Source organism: Podarcis melisellensis (assembly GCF_964234715.1).
Source record: "Podarcis melisellensis genome assembly, chromosome: 7".
Lineage (NCBI taxonomy): Eukaryota > Metazoa > Chordata > Lepidosauria > Squamata > Lacertidae > Podarcis > Podarcis melisellensis.
The window spans coordinates 58,408,160-58,427,716 of NC_138539.1; the positions used below are offsets into that span (position 1 = coordinate 58,408,160).

Below are 19,557 nucleotides of genomic sequence, written 5' to 3' on the forward strand. Positions count from 1 at the left end.
TCTATGAGTGCCATTCTGAGTATGAAATTCCTCTGACTTACAAACAAGATTTAGGAATCATAGGTCAAAATTATATTCTCAGAAAGACTTAACACAAAATAGATATGTAAATTCTTAAGTCTGCAGCCCTGTGTACACTGACACAACAGTGTCTCCAATAAATGCAATAAGATTTACTTCTAAATGTGAAACAGATCCAGTTGCAAAGCTATTGACAATAACGTTCCTTTGAGATACTGAGCAGATGCTTAAAATATTGCATTTATATGCAATTTTTGAGACTACAGTGAATTAAAAATGCTCACTGAGAGTTTTAGCTAACATAGGTTGCAACGAAAAATAGGCCATTGATTAGTGCTTTGGCTATCCCCCAAAGGGTGTGTGCGCATGAGCATGCATGTGCTGGGGAGTGCGCACCCAGCACATACCACTGTGCTGAAAAATGGGTTGCAGGACTAGACAAGTAGCCATTAAGTTACCTTGATCCCATAAATATTCATAGCTGGAATGAAAAGTAATTTAGCTAAGTTCTGTATTTGGGAAGTCCCTCCTGTTGGCCATTACAGTGAAACATGAGGTGTAGAAGGTTGTGCAACAGCTTCACAGAGACTGAAATACCCGCAAGAAAACTGTGGAGACAAAGCATTATCAATGACAACTTGCCATGCCTTCTCTCTGCCTTACACTCTGCTACATCTGGAAAAGCAGCAACTTAACCAAGGCAAAATAAGCTGGGGTAACTTGCAATGAGAGCACAGTGAGACACAGGTTATGAAGCTGCATTCAGTTGTGAGCTCAACCTGAAATATTCACGGACCGTTGCAGCAGATCATGGAATTAGGCAATTATGTTTATTCATGTAAGACCACTGCTGCAATAAGGAAATTAGCAGACCTTTAACCACTCCCTTGTAATAAAAGTATGCTGCCTGTGATCGGTAACCACTTAGAGGTGGCCAGGTGCAGCCCCTGCTGCTACCACACATGAACACACTCTCCCCATTCTGGAAGATGACAGCATGCAGATGCAAGCACGCACTGCAATTTCCACAGATGGAAACACAACAGAGGCAGCCACTGGTAAACTCTTCCTCTCTCCTGGCTGAAGAGATGATCACATGAGCAGGGGACAGAGGGATCAGAGCATGAGGACAGTTGAATGGCTCCCAATACTTATCTGCAAGGCTGCCCAATCAGTATCTGCTTGCACATTTCACAGTGCACATGTGCTCCAGCATCCCAGGGGAAGAACCCTCTACCCTGTTGTGTATTTAAAAACCACTGTGCTAAGGGCCAAAATGGATATGCTGAAGGAGAGCTGTGATCAGGATCTCTAGTCCCTACCCTCCATTTCCTTCTTTTTATAACTAGTTGACAACCCTACTCAAGCAGCTTCAGGTGGAAGTAGTGTTGAAATTTTTCATTCTGCGCCAATTCTCTTGATCTATATCACCCTCTCCAACCACTACTGGGGAGAAACCAGAAAACCCCGCTTCTGTGGGGGGTCATTGCTTTGGTTTCTTATTACGCTATGCATTTTTATGTTTTTATATTGTAAACTGCCCTGTGATCTTCCGATGAAAGGCAATATAGACATTTAATTAATAATAACTGCTGCAAACTGTGGCTGCCAGAATATATTGGCCAGTGAAGTCATACTACAGTGGTACCTCTGGTTGCGGATGGGATCCGTTCCAGAGCTCCAGTCGGATCCTGAGGTTTTCGCAACTGGAGGTGCCTGTTCTGTGCATGCATGAAGCAGGAGAGCACTTCTGCGCATGGCGAAACCCAGAAAAATACTTCCGGGTTTGTCATATGTGTATCCCAAAGGATACGTAACCAGTAGAGGCACCACTGTATACCAATACTGGTCGCCTATTAACCTCTGGGCCTAAGGTGCTCATCTATATAGACCGAAATAGCTAGGATTGCCTCTCCTTATATAATTCAGCCCATGTCTTAAGAGCTCTTCTCCACAGTCCACTGCTGGGTGAGACTGTTAACCAGTTAAGACAGTTCCATATAATATTGCTTCTCTTAGGAAATGTATGTGTCCTAAGAACATACTAATATGGAATCACAGTTCAGAAAAGATACATGGACCATTATTATAATTCTATAATATCCAAGTCCTTCAGGGCAGAGGGAGCCAACACAGTGCCCTCCAGATGTCTGGGACTAGAACTCGCAGCATCCCTAACCTTTGTAGTGTGTGTGTGTGTGTGTGTGTGTGTGTGTGTGTGTGTAATTGCTGGGGTGTTTTTTTAAGATATGCAATTTGTGTGTTTGTGTGTGTGTTTATTGTGAAATCACCTTGAGATGCTTCATAGGAAGCAATATCAATATCAATATCATCATCATCATCATGGTGGCTCCTAGTCATGTTGGCTATGCTCTACACTTTGCCCCCAGAATTGGAGGCAATATGCTTCTGACTACCAATTGCTAGAAACTGCAGGTGGTGAGAGTGCTCTTTGCTTAGTCTCTGCTTGCATGTTTCCCATTGGCATCTGGCTGGCTACTATGAGATGGATTAGATGAGCCACTGGTCTGATCCAGCAGGCTCCTCTTATGTTGTGAATGGCTGATGTTAAGAAAAAGCAAAGGGCCAGCTATTTCAGTGCAACCCTACCCAGTAGATAATTCTAAAGGGGATGCAACTAACAGGCACAGTAGCAGGACTAGGAGAACATTCCTTATGTAAGATGCCGCTGGAACGATGCTGGATTAAGATAAACTTTGAGCTACAAAAACTGCACATGTTGGCTGCTCTTACCCCTTGGGGCAAGTGTGGGAATATCAAACTAAACATATAAATGCATAAATCTAAAGAGCAATGTTCTTTATAACAGCTCAAACATATTCAGTGATGTAGAACTTCATAAATAAAACAAAGAAAATAATGTTAAAGTACTTAGATTAACAAAGCTGTGGTTACATATTTGGACAAGTAATTGGAAAAATACTGTGTGTCAGAGATCCCATTTAAATAGTTTAATTAAGAAATAGTATCTTTGATGTATTCCAGTACCACTAATACATGTGCATGCATGTGTTTGTACACATACCTCTAGACAAAAATAAAAAAAGAATTTGCAATTATTTCTATGGTAAACAATTATTTTTTCCCTCTCTCGTCTTCTAACTTTTAAGCACAAGTTGTTTTGTTTCATATGAAGAAATGTCAAAACTTTTTATATCCTTTTTGCTCTCAGTCAGATGGATCCAAATCACCTATTACTGGCTTCTCCATTTAGCTTTCTCATTTTTAATTACTCTTTGAATACTGTGAAATAATGTGCATGATTACATTATGGTTCAGTTCACAAGTAATGCTAAACCAAGCTATGGCTTAGTGTGAACACGAGAGCCCCTGGACAGGAGATTGTGTCTGTTTTCCTCCTTTGGTCTTGCTGATTCTGCACTGCTATGAGTTCAGTCACTGTATATTATGCTCTAGGAGGCTTAGTTTGGTCTGAATTGAGTAAACACTTCCAGAGTTAGCACTAAATACTTCTGGTAAATGAGCCACCACAGCGGCTGGAGGGCTGTGAAATTTGTGCCCCAGGTTTTTTAGTCTACACCTGTGCTATCTGAAACCAAAAGGACACATTGGTTGACTGATGTGATTTTTTTTCTCAGCTCTCCTACCCCACTATCTAAAGGAGAAGGCAGAAAGAGGGGCAGTGCTGGGGTAATCAAAGTTACTGTGAGGGGAAATCGATGGACCAAGAGAGGAAAATCTCATGGAAGAGGACTGTTTTCTGGGCAAGGGAGCCGCAGTTCCAGAGAGAACGAAAGGCAAGAAGGGAGGAGGGAAAGCAATGAATATGGGGAAATTGGACTGGTGGAGAGAGAGGAGGAGGAGGGTTTGTGTGTTACTGCTGTGTTAGCAACCAGGGATGACCCAGGCAAGAGAGATAGTGTTCTGTTTTTAATTAGACCAGCTGCTTGCCTAATAAGAGATACACCACAAAAACAATGACATTTGCAGCTCAGTCTTCTTTTACATAAATAACTGATTCTGCAGGACTTAGTTCCCATGGTGCAGACTTTGGAGTAGATAACACTATCCTGTAACCTCAATTCCCCTTAGCTGACTAGTACAAGCTTTTGAGAAATAATTAAAAAGAGTGTTAGAAACTCAGATATATAAGCTAGGCACAAATGGGTCCTTAAAACAAGGTTACAGTCGCCAAAAGGGAATGTTTAATTGCCATTTTTGGGCAAGACGGCTTTAAAGTCTTATTTTTCAAATGATGGACTGACTGTGATTGATTCTCAGATAAACATCTAGCTAGTACAGATGACAACCTTGAACTAGGTTAAGAGCTTTGAGAACTTGAAAAGTCATTTGATCCAGGGACAGACTATATATTCCAACCTCTTTTTCTTAATGGTGACTGCTCCTGCTCAGGCTGCACAGAAAAAGCAAATTTGATCCAGAAATTCATTCCAATTGTGCAGATAAAACATAACTGATGGATTTCTACAGGGTGGGGTGTTAGTGTGTGAAAACAGTCCAGATCCAATGATCCTCAGCCATGTACTTTCAGATGGTAGAGATGTCAGGCATCATTCTGGCACCCAGGCATCACCCAAAATAAGAGCCAAAGCCCAAGCATATTAAAAAGGCAATGTCCTCAAAAGTGCTATTCGATTTCAGGAGAGCTTTCCAACAGTATCTTGTGGGTCCTGAGGGGGAAAGTAGCCCCATGGTGGTTCCTCTAACCACAAAACGGACATGGAAATTGGCTGTATAAAAGCTGGTATAGGAAGAGTTAGTCATCATACAAAAGAGATCTATCACAACACAAAATTATGTTTTCAGGAAAGATTAGAAATAGCAGACACTACAGTTTAAGCAAACGCGCACACCCCTTCAATTTTTATAACTGTGAAATATAAGTAAATAATTAGGTAACTTGTCTTAAAGTATTAATGCTACTGAATATCATGGGAATTTTCACTGTTTTGTTCTTTATGGTACGACCGGAGGCAGCTCTGCATTAAGAATGGACAAAAATGAAATTGAATTTCTAGGCAGTATTGAATATTTTATGTCAGTTTGAATGATGCTTACCCTGTATTGATGGAAATTATTTCTATCAGTGGGTTCTTTCTAATCTTTGGCAAATCCAATCGCGCTCCCCCCAACCGTTTTCCATTATCCTTTTTCTGACCCAGCAATCTCACAGAGTGACCTTCAAATAAAGGGGAAAAATGGTACCATTATACATAAAACTCATTTGTTTTAATATATTCTACTCAAATATTTTGCATTTTGTTAAACAAAAATAGACCCAGGAGTCTTCTGGTAACCAACAACTTACCAAGTAAAGGAAAAGCCAACATTAAAATTTGTTGTTGTTGTTATTATTATTATTAAGCTTAGCTCCTTTCATTATATCTTGTTCAGCTATTTGACAAAAGCAAGTCAATCCATTTTAAAAGCCAAATTCCCAAGAAACAGCATTTTGACTATAATTACTGTAAAAATATTACTATTGAGTTTAAGGGTGTTGTTGTTCCCTTTTGAACAGTATTAGACCACAAACCCAAAGTTCCAGGCAGTATGATTGAACTGATGAGTGTCAGCTTGAGCAAGAATTTCCATTAAGTTCTCACAAAGTAATGCAAAAAGATTCGGATGAGGGAACATTTTCACAATTCAGCTTGTTGTGCTTCTCACGTATAATACTACTGACATGTGAGCACTTTATTGGAATTTATGGCTCCATCTGTAGCTTAACTGAGCTCATTCAGAAGCAACTGCATATTGACTTCAAAATATTCAAACACAAATATTCAGAAAGCTCCTTTCCCATAATTCTAGACACATTGTTTCAGGTCACCCAAATCAAAGTGAATGCTTTGGGGGGGGTAGCTTTGCAAAATACTGAGTTACAATTTCTAATTAAACGTTATTTAAAGAGAGAGTGTGTGTGTGTATGATTTCCAATAATGGACTGGAATTGGCACCTACCATGGTAGTAATCATCATCATCATCATCTTATTTCAAATGTAAATGTAAATAATCAAGATTAAAAAGCCCAACCAATCTGAGTAAAGCTCTCTGCGGACAAACTCCAGCTCCCTTAGCCTAAAGCAAGATGAGCACCGACTGGACTTAATCAGCCCGGGGTCCTTTTCCTTTACCCTTTTTTACATACAGTCAAACCTTTATTTCATGTTGGCATAGCAAGTGCTAACTTCATTTCATCCATCATATCTCCCACTGGATAGCTCAGTTGGTTAGAGTGCGGTGCTGACAATACCAAGGTTGCAGGTTTGATCCCTGTAAGGGACAGCTGCCTATTCCTGCATTGCTGTGGGGTGGATTAGATGATGCTCAGGGTCCCTTCCAACTCTGATTCTATGATCAGTAAGACCACAGTCCAGAATCACCTGAGTGTACCACGGTGCCTGAACATGCAGCACCTTCCCCCCTTCCTTCATGGCATGTTTTAATGAAATGGAGGAGTCTCCAATTCACCATTGTTTCCATTTCATCTGAACCATGAAACTATGGTTGTTACCATCTGTGGAACAACTGTGGGACTGAAACCATCCTTTGAAGTTAGTTTACGATCCTGGTTTGTTCCAAAGTTGGTTTGTTCCAAAGTTAGGCAGATAAAACAAACTTGGAGACTTCAGCACTGCCACAAATGGAGGAGGGGAAGGGCCTGCATACACAGGAAAAAGACTCATACATAACTAAGCTTATTAATATGATCATCCATGCCTAGCCATTCAGTCAGTCATTTAAATTTAAAATGTGACTTGTTTCTTTTGAAGTAGGAAAGGCTGAGGAGGCAAAATCATACTGGCCCTTTATATTGAAAGTTACAGAAACATTATTTTAAAAACCATTTATTCATTCGCAGGTTTTCCCAAGGCAGTAGAAATGGCCTTAAGTTACATATGCAAACAAGCAACATTACTAATTACTAATTAGGGGTCTGTACTGACCGCAAGACTCAATTTGTACTGTAATTTGGTCTGAACTGATCTGGAAGCAATCCAGTTTTGCTAAGGGTCTGCAGCCAAATCCCAATTTGCAAAAGTTAAGTGTTAAACTTCCCCATTCACTATTATGGGCAAATTAAAATGAAACATTACAGCATTTTCTCCTTATTGACAGAACTGGATGAAATTTGTGGACATAGTCACTTCTGGCATATCAGAAACAAATTGTCACAGTATTTTTATTTTATGTGATGATTTTTATCTACCCACCCTAATGGCAAATGAATTGCCTGTAACTTTAGTTTTTGGGGGTATGGTAGCCACACCTGAGGAGATGAATCCTGCCAAGTTTCAAAAGGATAAATGCAGTGATTTTCCTACATAGTTTGTAGGCTGTGAGGGGAAAAAAAGTATACATGAGAGATTTTCCTTGATAAGGAACCTGCCAAAATACTGATAAATAGGACCAGGAATTTTCCTACTATGTATATTTAACATTGATTTGGGGGAGGGGGTATTTAAAGGGTTTCGCTACCTGCTCTGTGGTTTTAATGGGCAATAATTTTATTATAAAAATAACACAGGGCTGCCTCTGGGAAAAGAGTCCACAAAATTTCAAAATGATGATAACAGAATCTTAGGGACTTAAAATTTAAATAGAGCTTTAGGTTTTTGTACAGCTCAACTAAGGTCAAAGCTGATTTGAAAGGAGTGGGTATGTGGGACAGAAGCAGAAGGATATGAAAGTCCAGCATTTTCAAAGCAAGCACTACTAGAAGAACTAGCAAAACTAGCAAATAACATTGTGACTGGAGAGCCCTGGTAAAACCATTTCCTCTTTTTAGAAGACAGATCTCTCAGTCTCTAAAGAATTTTCCCTTCACCACCTTTCCTCATCCTGTTATTTTCCTTATAAAATGATAAGGTGAGGGAGAAATGTCTCATTTTTGAAGGCACACTGTCTGCAAGACTTTTGAAAAATCTGATTCCTCCAGTTGTTCCAAACTGTTTCGGAGGTCCCTGCTTCAACTTTGGGCACGTCAGAGAGATCCCACTTCACCCTGGACAAGTTTTAAATCTGTCTGAAGTGGCCCACTTTGGTTCAAGATACGTATGAATCTGTTCTATGCTCCTACTGCTTATAATACAACTGTGCAGAGGTTGTTCGGGGTGGCAAATTGTTTTCACCAAGCTGTTCCTACCAGCAATCACCACTAAAAAAAATACAACACTCTACTGCTAAAATTACTGGAAGTGAACACTGGAAGAACTGCATGGCTAGCTCTTTTATGCGACCAGGTTGCTCCACAAAGCAACTGCCACCTAACTTGCCTTATAAAGGGCCACACCATCATTGTTTACATTTGTGAGTCAAGACAAATGTAATAGTATCATGGCAGCAGCGCACTGAAATCTTCCACTGATGTACCAAAAAAATCAATTGGCATGCCAGCCTTTTCAGAGTTGTCAAGTAAAACTTTTAGTCAAAAATTCAGTTTAATTAAGATGTAAAACACCATTTTATGTTAAGAGTATTACACCTATCATAGATGTCAAAAAGTTCAATAGCATCTAGAAAAGGCCTGTTATTTTCATACCAGCAAATGCCAAGAATTCCATTATAACCTACTGTGATTTCAGTAATACATGGACTCTGCTAATAGCATTCACTCAATTATTCATTTCCACTGTATCACGCTAATAACAGCAATATCGCCAACTGATGATACAATTATTTGCCCATACTTTTGTTCTTTAAGTATTCTTGGATTTAACAATATGCATACTACTTAAAAATTCAGGTAAATTAAATCCAGCTAGACATCAAAAAGAGCTTTCTGACAGTAAGAGCTGTCAGATAATGGAAAAGACTCCCTTGGAAGGTGGTGAACTCTGCTTCATTGGAGGTTTTTAAGCAGAGGTTGGGTGGCCATCAGTCATGAATGCATTAGTTGAAAATGCTGCATTGAAGGGGTTGGACCAGATGAACCTCGGAGTCCCTTCCAACTTTACAATGGTGTGATTCTATAAGCTTACCTATATCTGTGCTGGATTGTGGCCTGTGGGAATGCGAGTTAAAGGAAATATAAGAATGCCTAGTTCAGTCCATTTCAATACAGTGGGTTGGATCCAGACTTTGGCAAGCTTAGTCTAGACACACTGAAAGCTGACAGGGCTTAATGATTACAGTGGTACCTCGCAAGACGAATGCCTCGTAAGACAAAAAACGCGCAAGATGAAAGGGTTTTTCGTTTTTTGAGTTGCTTCGCAAGATGATTTTCCCTATGGGCTTGCTTCGCAAGACGAAACGTCTTGCGAGTTTGTTTCCTTTTTCTTACAACTGTTAATACCAGGGTGCGCTCCGCAAGACGAAAAATCCGCAAGACGAAGAAACTCAAAGAACGAATTAATTTCGTCTTGCGAGGCACCACTGTATTCCTGTTGATTTGAGTTTACTATTAAACCTGACTAAAGGTACAATCCTAACCCCCTGATGGTGATGGCTGTGGGCATTAGGATAACATGTAGGCCCAAAGCTGTGCCCTGAAAGCTGCTACCAGCTTTTCTGCTATGCTAACACACAGAAAACCCTAATCTATGAGATCCAAAGCTCCAGGGCTTCGTCAAGGGGCACAGTTCCTGTCTCCTTCCTTGTGGCTGGCAGGATTCAGCATAACATTACATGCATTAGAGTCTCTACCCCTCTGCACTTCCCCAGATCCTATTAGGATTGCTCTGCATGTTTGGATCCAGTTCAGAGCTGGACTGGTTAATTAATGATATTTTGAAGAGTTTTAGGGGCATGGCCTACTGGAAGCCTAGTAGAGGCAGAAATTCCATGCTCCAGCTTCCTAACCTAACTATCAATACATATTTTTACAGAGCTCCAGAAAGCTGCAGATAAATAGAATCCTTCCCTTAAAAAATAAAAAAGCTATTCTCGAAAGCTAACATACGGAGTTCCTTTTGTAATGCTGTTATCTCCGATCTCTTTTGTAGCGAATTCAAGTGTAAGTAAGAAAAAGTTATGTTACGAATCTTAAAATGATGCATGATTGGGTAGGGAAAGCTTTTAAAAAGGCATTTCATCTGAATAAGGGAGGTCCTATCTGCCAGCTTCAGAAGCCAGCAGATAAGTGAACTCTCAAGGGAAACCAAAACATAGTAATTTGATATGCTGAACACATGGCATGTTTTTCAGTGTTTTACAACTGTTATATACTGAGCTGGATCCAGAGCAAGTTAGTCACAGTTAAGATCCCATCTACATGAAGTGTTAGTTCATCTTCCCTCACAATCCATTTTTCCTATGTGTTGTAACTTTTAGAATCTAAGTCTGCCGACGGGGATTATCTCGTTTGTTATTGGTCTCTTGTGAGTTTTGAGGGACCAAAAAGCAAACTAAAATGCAATCAATCAGTGTGACTAATATTACATGGATTCAAGCCATTCTCTATTCCGAAAAACAGAGCAGAACATTTGGTTGCTGCCCAAGAAAAAGACAACAAAATGACCATGTAAAGGGCACTGAATATCAGATTTCAGATTAGAGCATTGTTGATATTGCTGCTACTGTTTACAACCAGAAGTACATGGACTCGTGACAGCGCACTGCATGCAAAAATGCCAAGCACCCTCTTGCTACACAAAACTCAGAAGCACTAAAGGAAGACGGCAATTTGCTTCACATAATTGTTATAGCCACACATTGAGGAGGAAGAAAAGGCAGAGGAAAGCGGGGGCAACTTCCTTTTCCAGCTACACCTATTAAAGGTAAAGGTAAAGGTACCCCTGCCCGTACGGGCCAGTCTTGCCAGACTCTGGGGTTGTGCGCCCATCTCACTCAAGAGGCCAGGGGCCAGCGCTGTCCGAAGACACTTCCGGGTCACGTGGCCAGCGTGACATCGCTGCTCTGGCGAACCAGAGCTGCACACGGAAACACCGTTTACCTTCCCGCTAGAAAGCGGTCCCTATTTATCTACTTGCACCCGAGGGTGCTTTCGAACTGCTAGGTTGGCAGGCGCTGGGACCAAGCAACGGGAGTGCACCCCGCCGCGGGGATTCGAACCGCCGACCTTTCGATCGGCAAGCTCTAGGCGCTGAGGCTTTTACCCACAGCGCCACCCGCGTCCCTATGACACCTATTAGTCTTAGGTAAATTAAGAGTGGAACAGTTTATCTGAAGATACTGTACAGATACTGTACTACACCTATTAGTCTTAGGTAAATTAAGAGTGGAACAGTTTATCTGAAGATACTGTACTTTCAGTTGTTTTATCTGAGCAGCAACTTTTTTCAATAATGTCCATCATCAAGGTGAAGAGGAATGAGTAACATATAAGTAAACTCCAAGCTTTTTCCCTCCTCCTTTCTCTCACAGTGAATAAGCCAAAACAGATGGACAACCCACTAATTAGTGGGGGAAATGGTAAGAACTATTTCACAAAGTCAAGTAATTACAAACTTCAAACTAAAGCAAAAACTATTTTCATATAACCATGATCACCATTTTTTAATTTTAATAGCCCTAAGAAACAGACCATTAAAAATAATGGAAAGCCTGGGCATTCCACCACCAGTCAGGCCAGAAACTCTCTCGAAGTCAGCATGCTATAAACACCCATTGTAGGGAGCGAATTTCTCATTATCTGCTGAAAAATTCAAAGAAGAGAAAAGACTTCCTACTTTGACCAAGTGAAATAAGTGTGCAGCTTGAGAAAGAAAGTGTGGAAGAAAACAAGGGGAAACATGCCTAAAATGGTTAAACCAAGTACTCAGGCAAACAATAAAGCTTATATTGAACATAAAGCCATCAGACATGACAACCCTCTCCCCTGTCAAGCAAGGCAAATAAATATAAATCTGGTGAATACTGTGAGAGACAGTACTGGATTCATACCATCAAAATGTATTGCAAATTGAAAGGGAAAAATTGGTTGTCTATATAAACCCTCTCTCACTACAGAATGCTGTTTGGCATACCTCTTTTCTGTTTAAGCTAAGCAGTAATTAATTAGTATTAATTCAATTAATAAGCAATCCACTCTTCTTATTCACATAGTGAATAAATATTGTATTTAATATTTTTCATGTGACTAATGAACATCAACAAGAAATGCTACACAGAGCATGTCATTGGCTGCCCACACTATGGCTGTGATATGGTGAGAATGTCTAGATTTAAAAATACAAGCTATGAAAACTTTTACCGATGAACACAACTCCTTTGGTCCTCCCCTTCCACTAGCTGTAATTAAACCGGGAAGTCTCTAATTAACTATAGTTTCCCAGTGCTCCAACTAAACACATATGTAACACCCTCTTTTTTGATGCAGAATTGGAGTTTGAATATTCACACCATCAATTCAAAGTTACCCACTATCCTTTCCATCTCTTTTGCTAATGTTTTTTGGATAGGTGGGAGCACATCATTTGTCCTCCCATTCCACCAATATCCTTTATAGAAAACTCTCCCATTAATAACACTACCTCCAGTAATACCCACTATGACAATGTCTACTTTTTCTATTTGTACGACCGACCAGATTTCCACAAGCTATCTACAACGTTATCTTCCTCTCTTCTCCAACTAAGTGTTTCATTTCAATGCCAGTTCTATTATTATGTTTCAAAGATGTTAGCGTTTTATTTTAAAGCTTAATTTACTAGTTTTATTTAATTCACCATGGCTATAGAAAGTTTAAAAGGAGAGCATCCTTCCATATTCTGGAGTAGAAATGGAAGTAGGAAGTAACAAGTTAACTGAATGCACACATGAGTAACTGATGGGTTTTTACTACTTGGATTTCACTACCATATAGGAAGAAATATCCACAGTGATTTTAAAACATTGAGTGTGAAGAAATTATATGACTATTTTGCTACATGCACATGCAACAGAATGCTGAAATAAGACATGGGTTTTCAACACATGCACACGTGACAAAATATATACGTGCTTCTTCACACATTGATTGTACATGCTTTTTTCAAAGGACAGTGATCTCACTGTTAAAATAATGTATTGCGGAAAACAGCCCACAGAGAATGTGAGAGAGCACTTTGATACTTCTACTCTTAACCACCCTGAAATAAATATTATGAAAGCCATTACATAAATATTGAAACAAACAAACTGCTAACAAACACCATGCCAGTAAAAGCATTATTCATTAGGCTATACAACACACACAAATCACATAAACTTTAAGCAATCAACAATAATAAAATAGGCTGGTAGCTAGCAGTTAGCAAACATTAGTTAATATTTAAACTAGGAACAGATAGACCATATTACTAGACACATTAATGTGACTGAAACTTAGTAAGCGTATATGAAGTCTGAAAAGTCCAACATCATTGAAGTTATTTCCTTTGACTTGTTTTCAACAATCCTGTCCAGTGATCCATTTCACAAAATGTTTTGTGAAATACTCTAGACTGAAACAGTTTTTGCTCAGTCACAAAGTCTAGTTTCCCCTTAATCCCAAAGGGGTGCAATTTATATGCATGATGGCATTGGATATTCCTGCAGGAAGCTAATTAATTTGATTTAAAATATTTAAGCCTGATAGTGTTTGCAGTATTAAAGTATCAAAAGGATCTGACATAATTTTGTGTCAACAAGCAACAATTGAGCACTCTCTTGTGGCATGAAGCAAATGCCCTCACAGGACCTCCAATCTTGTGGACCTCACAGGACCAGATATCCCCAGTGTTGCCATGACAGCACTGGCAACAAGGGCAGAATCAAAAGTACATTCTCCATTATGCTTCATTATCATGTCTTCATCAGTCTCTTCTTTATATGCCTCACCTGAGAGAATAGCAGAAGGTAGCCACATGAGAACAAACCTTTTTAGTGGTGGCCCCATGTGAAGAATGGCCTCATCAGGGAAACACACCTGGCACAGTCAGTTTTTAGGCATTAGGCTAACACCTTTTTATTCACTTACGCCTTGGGTAGCTAAGCCAGCCTCTAGAGCCGGCTCTAAGCCGGGTCATCTTTGAGCAGGGTGGGTAGGCTTGCTATTATTATGTCATCGGACAAGCATTTTAGGCATTAGTATCATAAACTGCTTCAAATTTTCTGGCTTTGTTTTTATTGGTTGTACTTTATCTTGTTAAGACACTATGGGACTCTTTTTGTAAAATGCAACAAGTGGAATAAATAATAAAAACAAACAAACAAACAAACGTGGCAGTATAAAAGTGCTGAGATTCTCAGAATGATGCTCTGTATGGGACTGTAAGTTGTTAGGCAAGAGTGAATAAAAAAATAATCTATAGAATCATTATTTCAATGATCATTGAGGATTCAGTGAGCATGGAACTTTACAAAAAAGAATGCAGTTCCCTTCCCCAAATATCTTAAATACTAAACACAAATATAGCTTTTCTTCTACTGGACATGTACCGTATTTTTCACCCTATAGGCTGCACCGGCCCATAGGGCGCACTTTTTTTTGGGGGGGGGGAATAAAGGGGAAAAGATTTTCCCCCGAGCCCCAAAGAGCAAAGAAACCATGACAGCGAGCGGGATTGATCCCGCTCGCTGTCTTGGATTCGTTTTTAGCCTTGGGGCTGGGGGTGCGGGAGTGAAGGCGAGGTTGCGCTGAACCTCGCCATCGCTCCCGGAGCTTGCAGGGCTGGGGGCAGGGGAAGCCTCAGCTTCCCCCAAACCCAGAACGGGTCTGGGAGCGCTCAACCTCGCCATGGCTCCCGGAGCTTGCTGCTATCCGAAGCCCGGGGAGCGCGGCGCTGTAGCCCGCTGCGCACCCCAGGCTTAGGGCAGCTATCCGCAAGCCTGCGGCGCCCGGTGGGAACTCCCGCCAGGCTCTGCAGGTTTGCGGATAGCTGCCCTAAGCCCGGGGTGCACAGTGCCGCACTCCCCGGGCTTCGAGCTGCAGGCAGCTATCCACAAGCCTTCGGAGCCCGCAGAGTTCCCGCCAGGCTCCGCAGGCTTGCGGATGGTTTCCTGAAGCCTGGAGAGCTAGAGGGGTCGGTATGCACCGACCCCTCTCACTCTCCAGGCTTCAGCCAAAGCCTGCACTCGCCCCATAGGACGCACACAATATTTCCCCTTCATTTTTGGAGGGGGAAAAGTGTGTCCTATTGGGCGAAAAATACGGTACTCATGATCAGATTGTGAAGTAAGTCATATTGGCCAATGCCCATATCATGAAATAGTAGTAAAAGAAGCACTGAGGGGCGGGGCAGGGTGGGGAAGAGAATGACCAAAGATCTAAAATTGTGCATTTCTATATTGATATGGCTAAGTTTTCTACAGATTTTTCTAATATATTCAGCATATGTTTACAGTTCAGTCATTATTTACAGTACATACATGATATATTTCAGCAGTAAGGCTGCTTATGGGATCTATGTGTTCAAAGTCAGTAATGAGCACTGGAAAGAATGAAGACACAATCATTTCAGGTGAAAAGCTTACCTTTGATCGTCTCCTCAACAACTTCTACGACACGATCTATCTGCTGAACCTGTAAAGATTAAAAAAATTACAATGTGGATATTCAGATTATTTTTGGACGGTTCTCATCCTCTAGGCATTTAATTTACATAGAGAAGAAACATACATTTTGCTGAATCTGTATTATATTTCTGCTTGTAATATAGGAAAGATAGCATTTTACTCCTGCGCAAGTGGGTGGGGAAACAAATCCCAATGCCACAAGCTAGCTATTGCACTCCTTCCTTTAGCAATTATCCAAGGTAAAGGCCGGTGTACAGCAACTTATTTCATAATAATAATAAAGAAATTGAGGTACCACCTTTACTTGTCACAGAAATAACTGAATCCAAAGAGAAGATGGGTGCAAGTTTCCGACCACCAAGACAAGGAGCATTTATACAAAGCAGCAAACTGATATATTAATGCATGAGTAGCAAAGTCGCTTGGTCTGATGGGATTAATAGCAGATCTGGATAAAAAACAGGATGGGACACCAAATCTGGCTACACATTCAGACTTACACTCCTACCTGCCTCTCCTGTAGCAAATTCCTCAGATCAGTAACCCACAAGCAAACACCTACAGATGCCCAGAAAATCCAACACCACCACTTCCCTTGCACAATTGGCTTGTATAATTCCAATTCTAGCAATGAAGACAGGTATGGTGTACATGTACATGAATACACACACACACACACACACACACACACACACACACAGAGCGAGAGAGAGAGAGAGAGCGCACAATGCACACACACTTCAGGGTCACCTCTTTTTGAGTTTTAGCTTGTTGACCTGATCTCTCCACCCACCCCTTAGCTACGTTCTTATATAATATTGCAGTGTTACTTGGGATGTTTATTACCTGCTGAAAGAAGATGGGAGGCTGCTGCTGTGTATCTTGCTCCCCCTGATTGGAAGACAGGTGGGCAATGGGTGATGTATGCCAGGTTTGTAAGATTTCTCCCATTTCCTCTCAAGGCTTTATTTATTATAATGTGGCATTAATGATAATTTTGTCTGCTGGTTGGCTGACTGCAATGTAAGAAGCGTTTTCTGCCTCAGGATGAGAGCCTTTTGGTGGAATCTGTCCCCCCAGGTAAGAGGTGAGAGGGAGGTTTGTACTCCTAGGTGGGAGAGAGGAGTAGCTTGATCCATGTTTTTTTCTGTTTCTTTGCCACAGAAATTAACCGGCATTCTGAATACATGCCCAGGGTGATTGATGAATATTTTGCGATTTTGCAGTTTTATATTGTGTTTTATATTTATGTTGTGCGGGTACACTTTTCCTGGCCCCCACATGCATCAGCAGAGTGTGTATAAGCACACCCCATTCTGCCTTCTTCTGGGTCCAAAAGGACCCATGCATCAGCGATGGCGCGTCAATTGGATGCCCCTATAATGGTCATTGCCTGTATTTATTGTACCAGTGTTGCATATTTCTTTTTTATTATTATGCTGTTCATCGTTCTGGGGATATTTGGGCCAAAAAGAGGTATACAAACATGCCATAACATAACACAACCACACACACACACACACACACACACACACACTTTTAATTGTTTTCTCCACTATATATAACTCCCAGCCTCTAGTTCCAAATTTTCAGGTCAGCTTCTACTACAGTTTCATGTATTTGTTTTCTCTCTGGGTTTGTTTGTTAAACCCCTTTGGGTAGCATGCTTCATTTAACTTTATGTAAAATGCTCATTATATTAATTGAAGCTGATGCTGATAACAGGTCTGCCACTAGTTCTCTTCAGTTTGTCAGGATCAGCTTAGTGATCATATATATTCTACTGCCTTTTCTCCTTGCCTCAAATGCTAGCAAAAATGACACTTTCAGAATGTTTTATTTCTGATTTGTCTTAGTTAGAAGTAGTTACAGGTATATAAAGAACCCTATAAGTGAATGAGTATGCTTGTGCCTGACTTGCAAGCACATAAAGGTGTACAAGTCCTTCTGAAGTCATGTTTTGGAGGTGCATTACTGATGCCACAAGTTTGCCACCCCAAAATCTGCTCTGGAGGGTTGTGACTGCTTCGTTGAGGCAGAAGAAAAATCTGAAGAGGGGCCAGTTTATTTTCTGTAAGCTACTCCTGCCTTCATTCACTAGAGGCGCAAGTAAGCCAAACCCAGTGATATTACACTGGCAAACGAAACCTCAATATTGTTACATTATTAAAACTTTTGAGTTAAAGTTTGAGGCTCAGGTTTTAACGATGCCACATCCATAGTCATCTCCTTACCCCAATGATACTCAGGCCTTGTAGGTAGTCTTGTCGAGGCTGGGCTTGTGGAACACATCCAGCTAGAACAACTTTCTTTTTTTCTTCTTGTGCTTTCCTAAAAGGCATTTTAAAAAGCAAATATTATTTTCCTTGAATGGTGCAGCAACCTTCATATTTCATTGCATTACTTAATATCTTTAAGTAGCATTTACTGAAGAAGCTTACAAAAGCGCACCAATTTCATGCTGTAGCTTATCATACCCCAGCTACAGCATTTACTGTCTACCAAAAACTGTAGTAGCATACTTGTGAGATGTAATGGCAAAGCTTGGCCTGGTGTGATATGTAGTCAATAGATCACCTTCCTGTACACAAATACAATTTATGACAGGGATGGGGAACCTGTAGTCCTCTAAATGATGGTAGGCTACAACTCATCACCTGCGATATCTCTTGGTTGTGCCACAATCTACTTTTACTCATTAGGTGGCAAAAAAGGAAGGAACCATTTTCAATTGGGTTGTGGAAGAATCTCCCCTAAGTGCTCCTGTAAAAGGTAAAAAACCCCTGGATGATTAAGTCCAGTCCTTGACTATCATCTTCAGTAAGCCTATACAGCAGCTTGCTTCCACAAGAAATCGAAATCATTTTTATTCAGGCAGGCATTCAATGGACCTGAATGTATTTTCTGCTGACTGTTTCCCTGTTATCCTGACTCAAGACTCTTGGCTAGGATATCCCAAAAGTTGGATATCCCAAAAGTTTTGTTGACAACATCGGCAAGCCATCTCTGCATCAGCCCAGAATTACCTTACAAGGTTCAAAAGGCTCAACAGCAGAATCCATGATACATCACAAGGCATAAGCAAAGATGTCCCAACACCTGACCTGCTGCTCCCGCTATACTTTTAGAGGCGTAGAACCCATAATTTGCACAAGTCTGCTTGCAAGCGAGCGCTCTAGTTGGAGGGCCAAGGGCCGAGTCTGCACTGATGGCAGTGTGCCCTTGACTCAAGCCCAACACTTTGGCTGCTTCTGATCTGGTCAGCTCTGCAGACTGGCCATTTGGCTACTATAGGTGCCCTGGAAGCATGGTGAAACTGGTTTGACTGGCTCCCCCTCCCCAAATGGGACATCTGTATCCAGCTCACTATTCAAACTGTCTCCCCTGTCTCCATCTTAGGGTCCTCCTCTTCCTCTGGCAGAGCTTGCCATTCCTGGCTGCAGCTGCCTGGCAACACAGGGTGCATGAAACCTGTTTGCTGTTTTCGTTTACATCTGTGGAATTTTTATTGTATCTTGATGCTTACATAAAAGTCGGTATGTAAGTTTTTCTAATAGATTGTAAATGAAATAAATAGTCACTGGCAACTGACGATACTAGCCAGGAATTAAAGTCTGACAACAGTTGGAAAGCCGCAGGTTCCCTACCCTGATTTATGGTATTTTCATCATGAAGAAAATATTAGTTTGGGTAATATATAAAAAAGCATTGCTATATTAACTGCATTAGCATAGTGCTGCAAACTCAGACCTCCAGTGCCAAGGAAATGTGCATGCCAGTCCTCTGAGCCCCACCCAGTGATACATTGCTACCTCCTGCAAGAAGGCATTTTTCATGTTCGGTCATGCCATAGCAGTTACGTTGGTGGACATCTTGTGAAAACATTGCTGGTGGCAATTGGAATGGAATTCTACTGGAGTGGCATTTACAAAACAGTGGCTATGCATGAGCCGTCAACGAATGCACAACAAACCACACTGTATTTCAATAGCTGATACTAAATGTTAAACTATAATACTGAAACAGTATCCAGCAGTATGCTTTGCCTGAGCATCCAGAATATCAGCATGAAGGAGATGGGACTGGTATAGTAC

General features: G+C 40.9%; 1 protein-coding gene across 4 annotated transcripts in view; it reads right to left on the bottom strand.

Annotated features, from left to right (window-relative positions):
- The window catches only part of CDKAL1 (CDKAL1 threonylcarbamoyladenosine tRNA methylthiotransferase), a 227,974-nt gene that overhangs the window by 136,339 nt on the left and 72,078 nt on the right, over positions 1-19,557 (bottom strand). For all 4 annotated transcript variants that reach the window (XR_014170558.1, XM_081919253.1, XM_081919252.1 and 1 more), the window contains 3 exons: positions 17,698-17,794; positions 15,422-15,470; positions 5,083-5,203 (listed from right to left, as the gene is read on the bottom strand). Coding sequence is in view for 3 of the 4 variants with exons in the window: in XM_081919253.1 (XP_081775379.1) it covers positions 5,083-5,203; positions 15,422-15,470; positions 17,698-17,794 (267 nt within the window). In the remaining variant the exon portion in view is untranslated. The remainder of the gene's footprint in view (positions 1-5,082; positions 5,204-15,421; positions 15,471-17,697; positions 17,795-19,557) is intronic.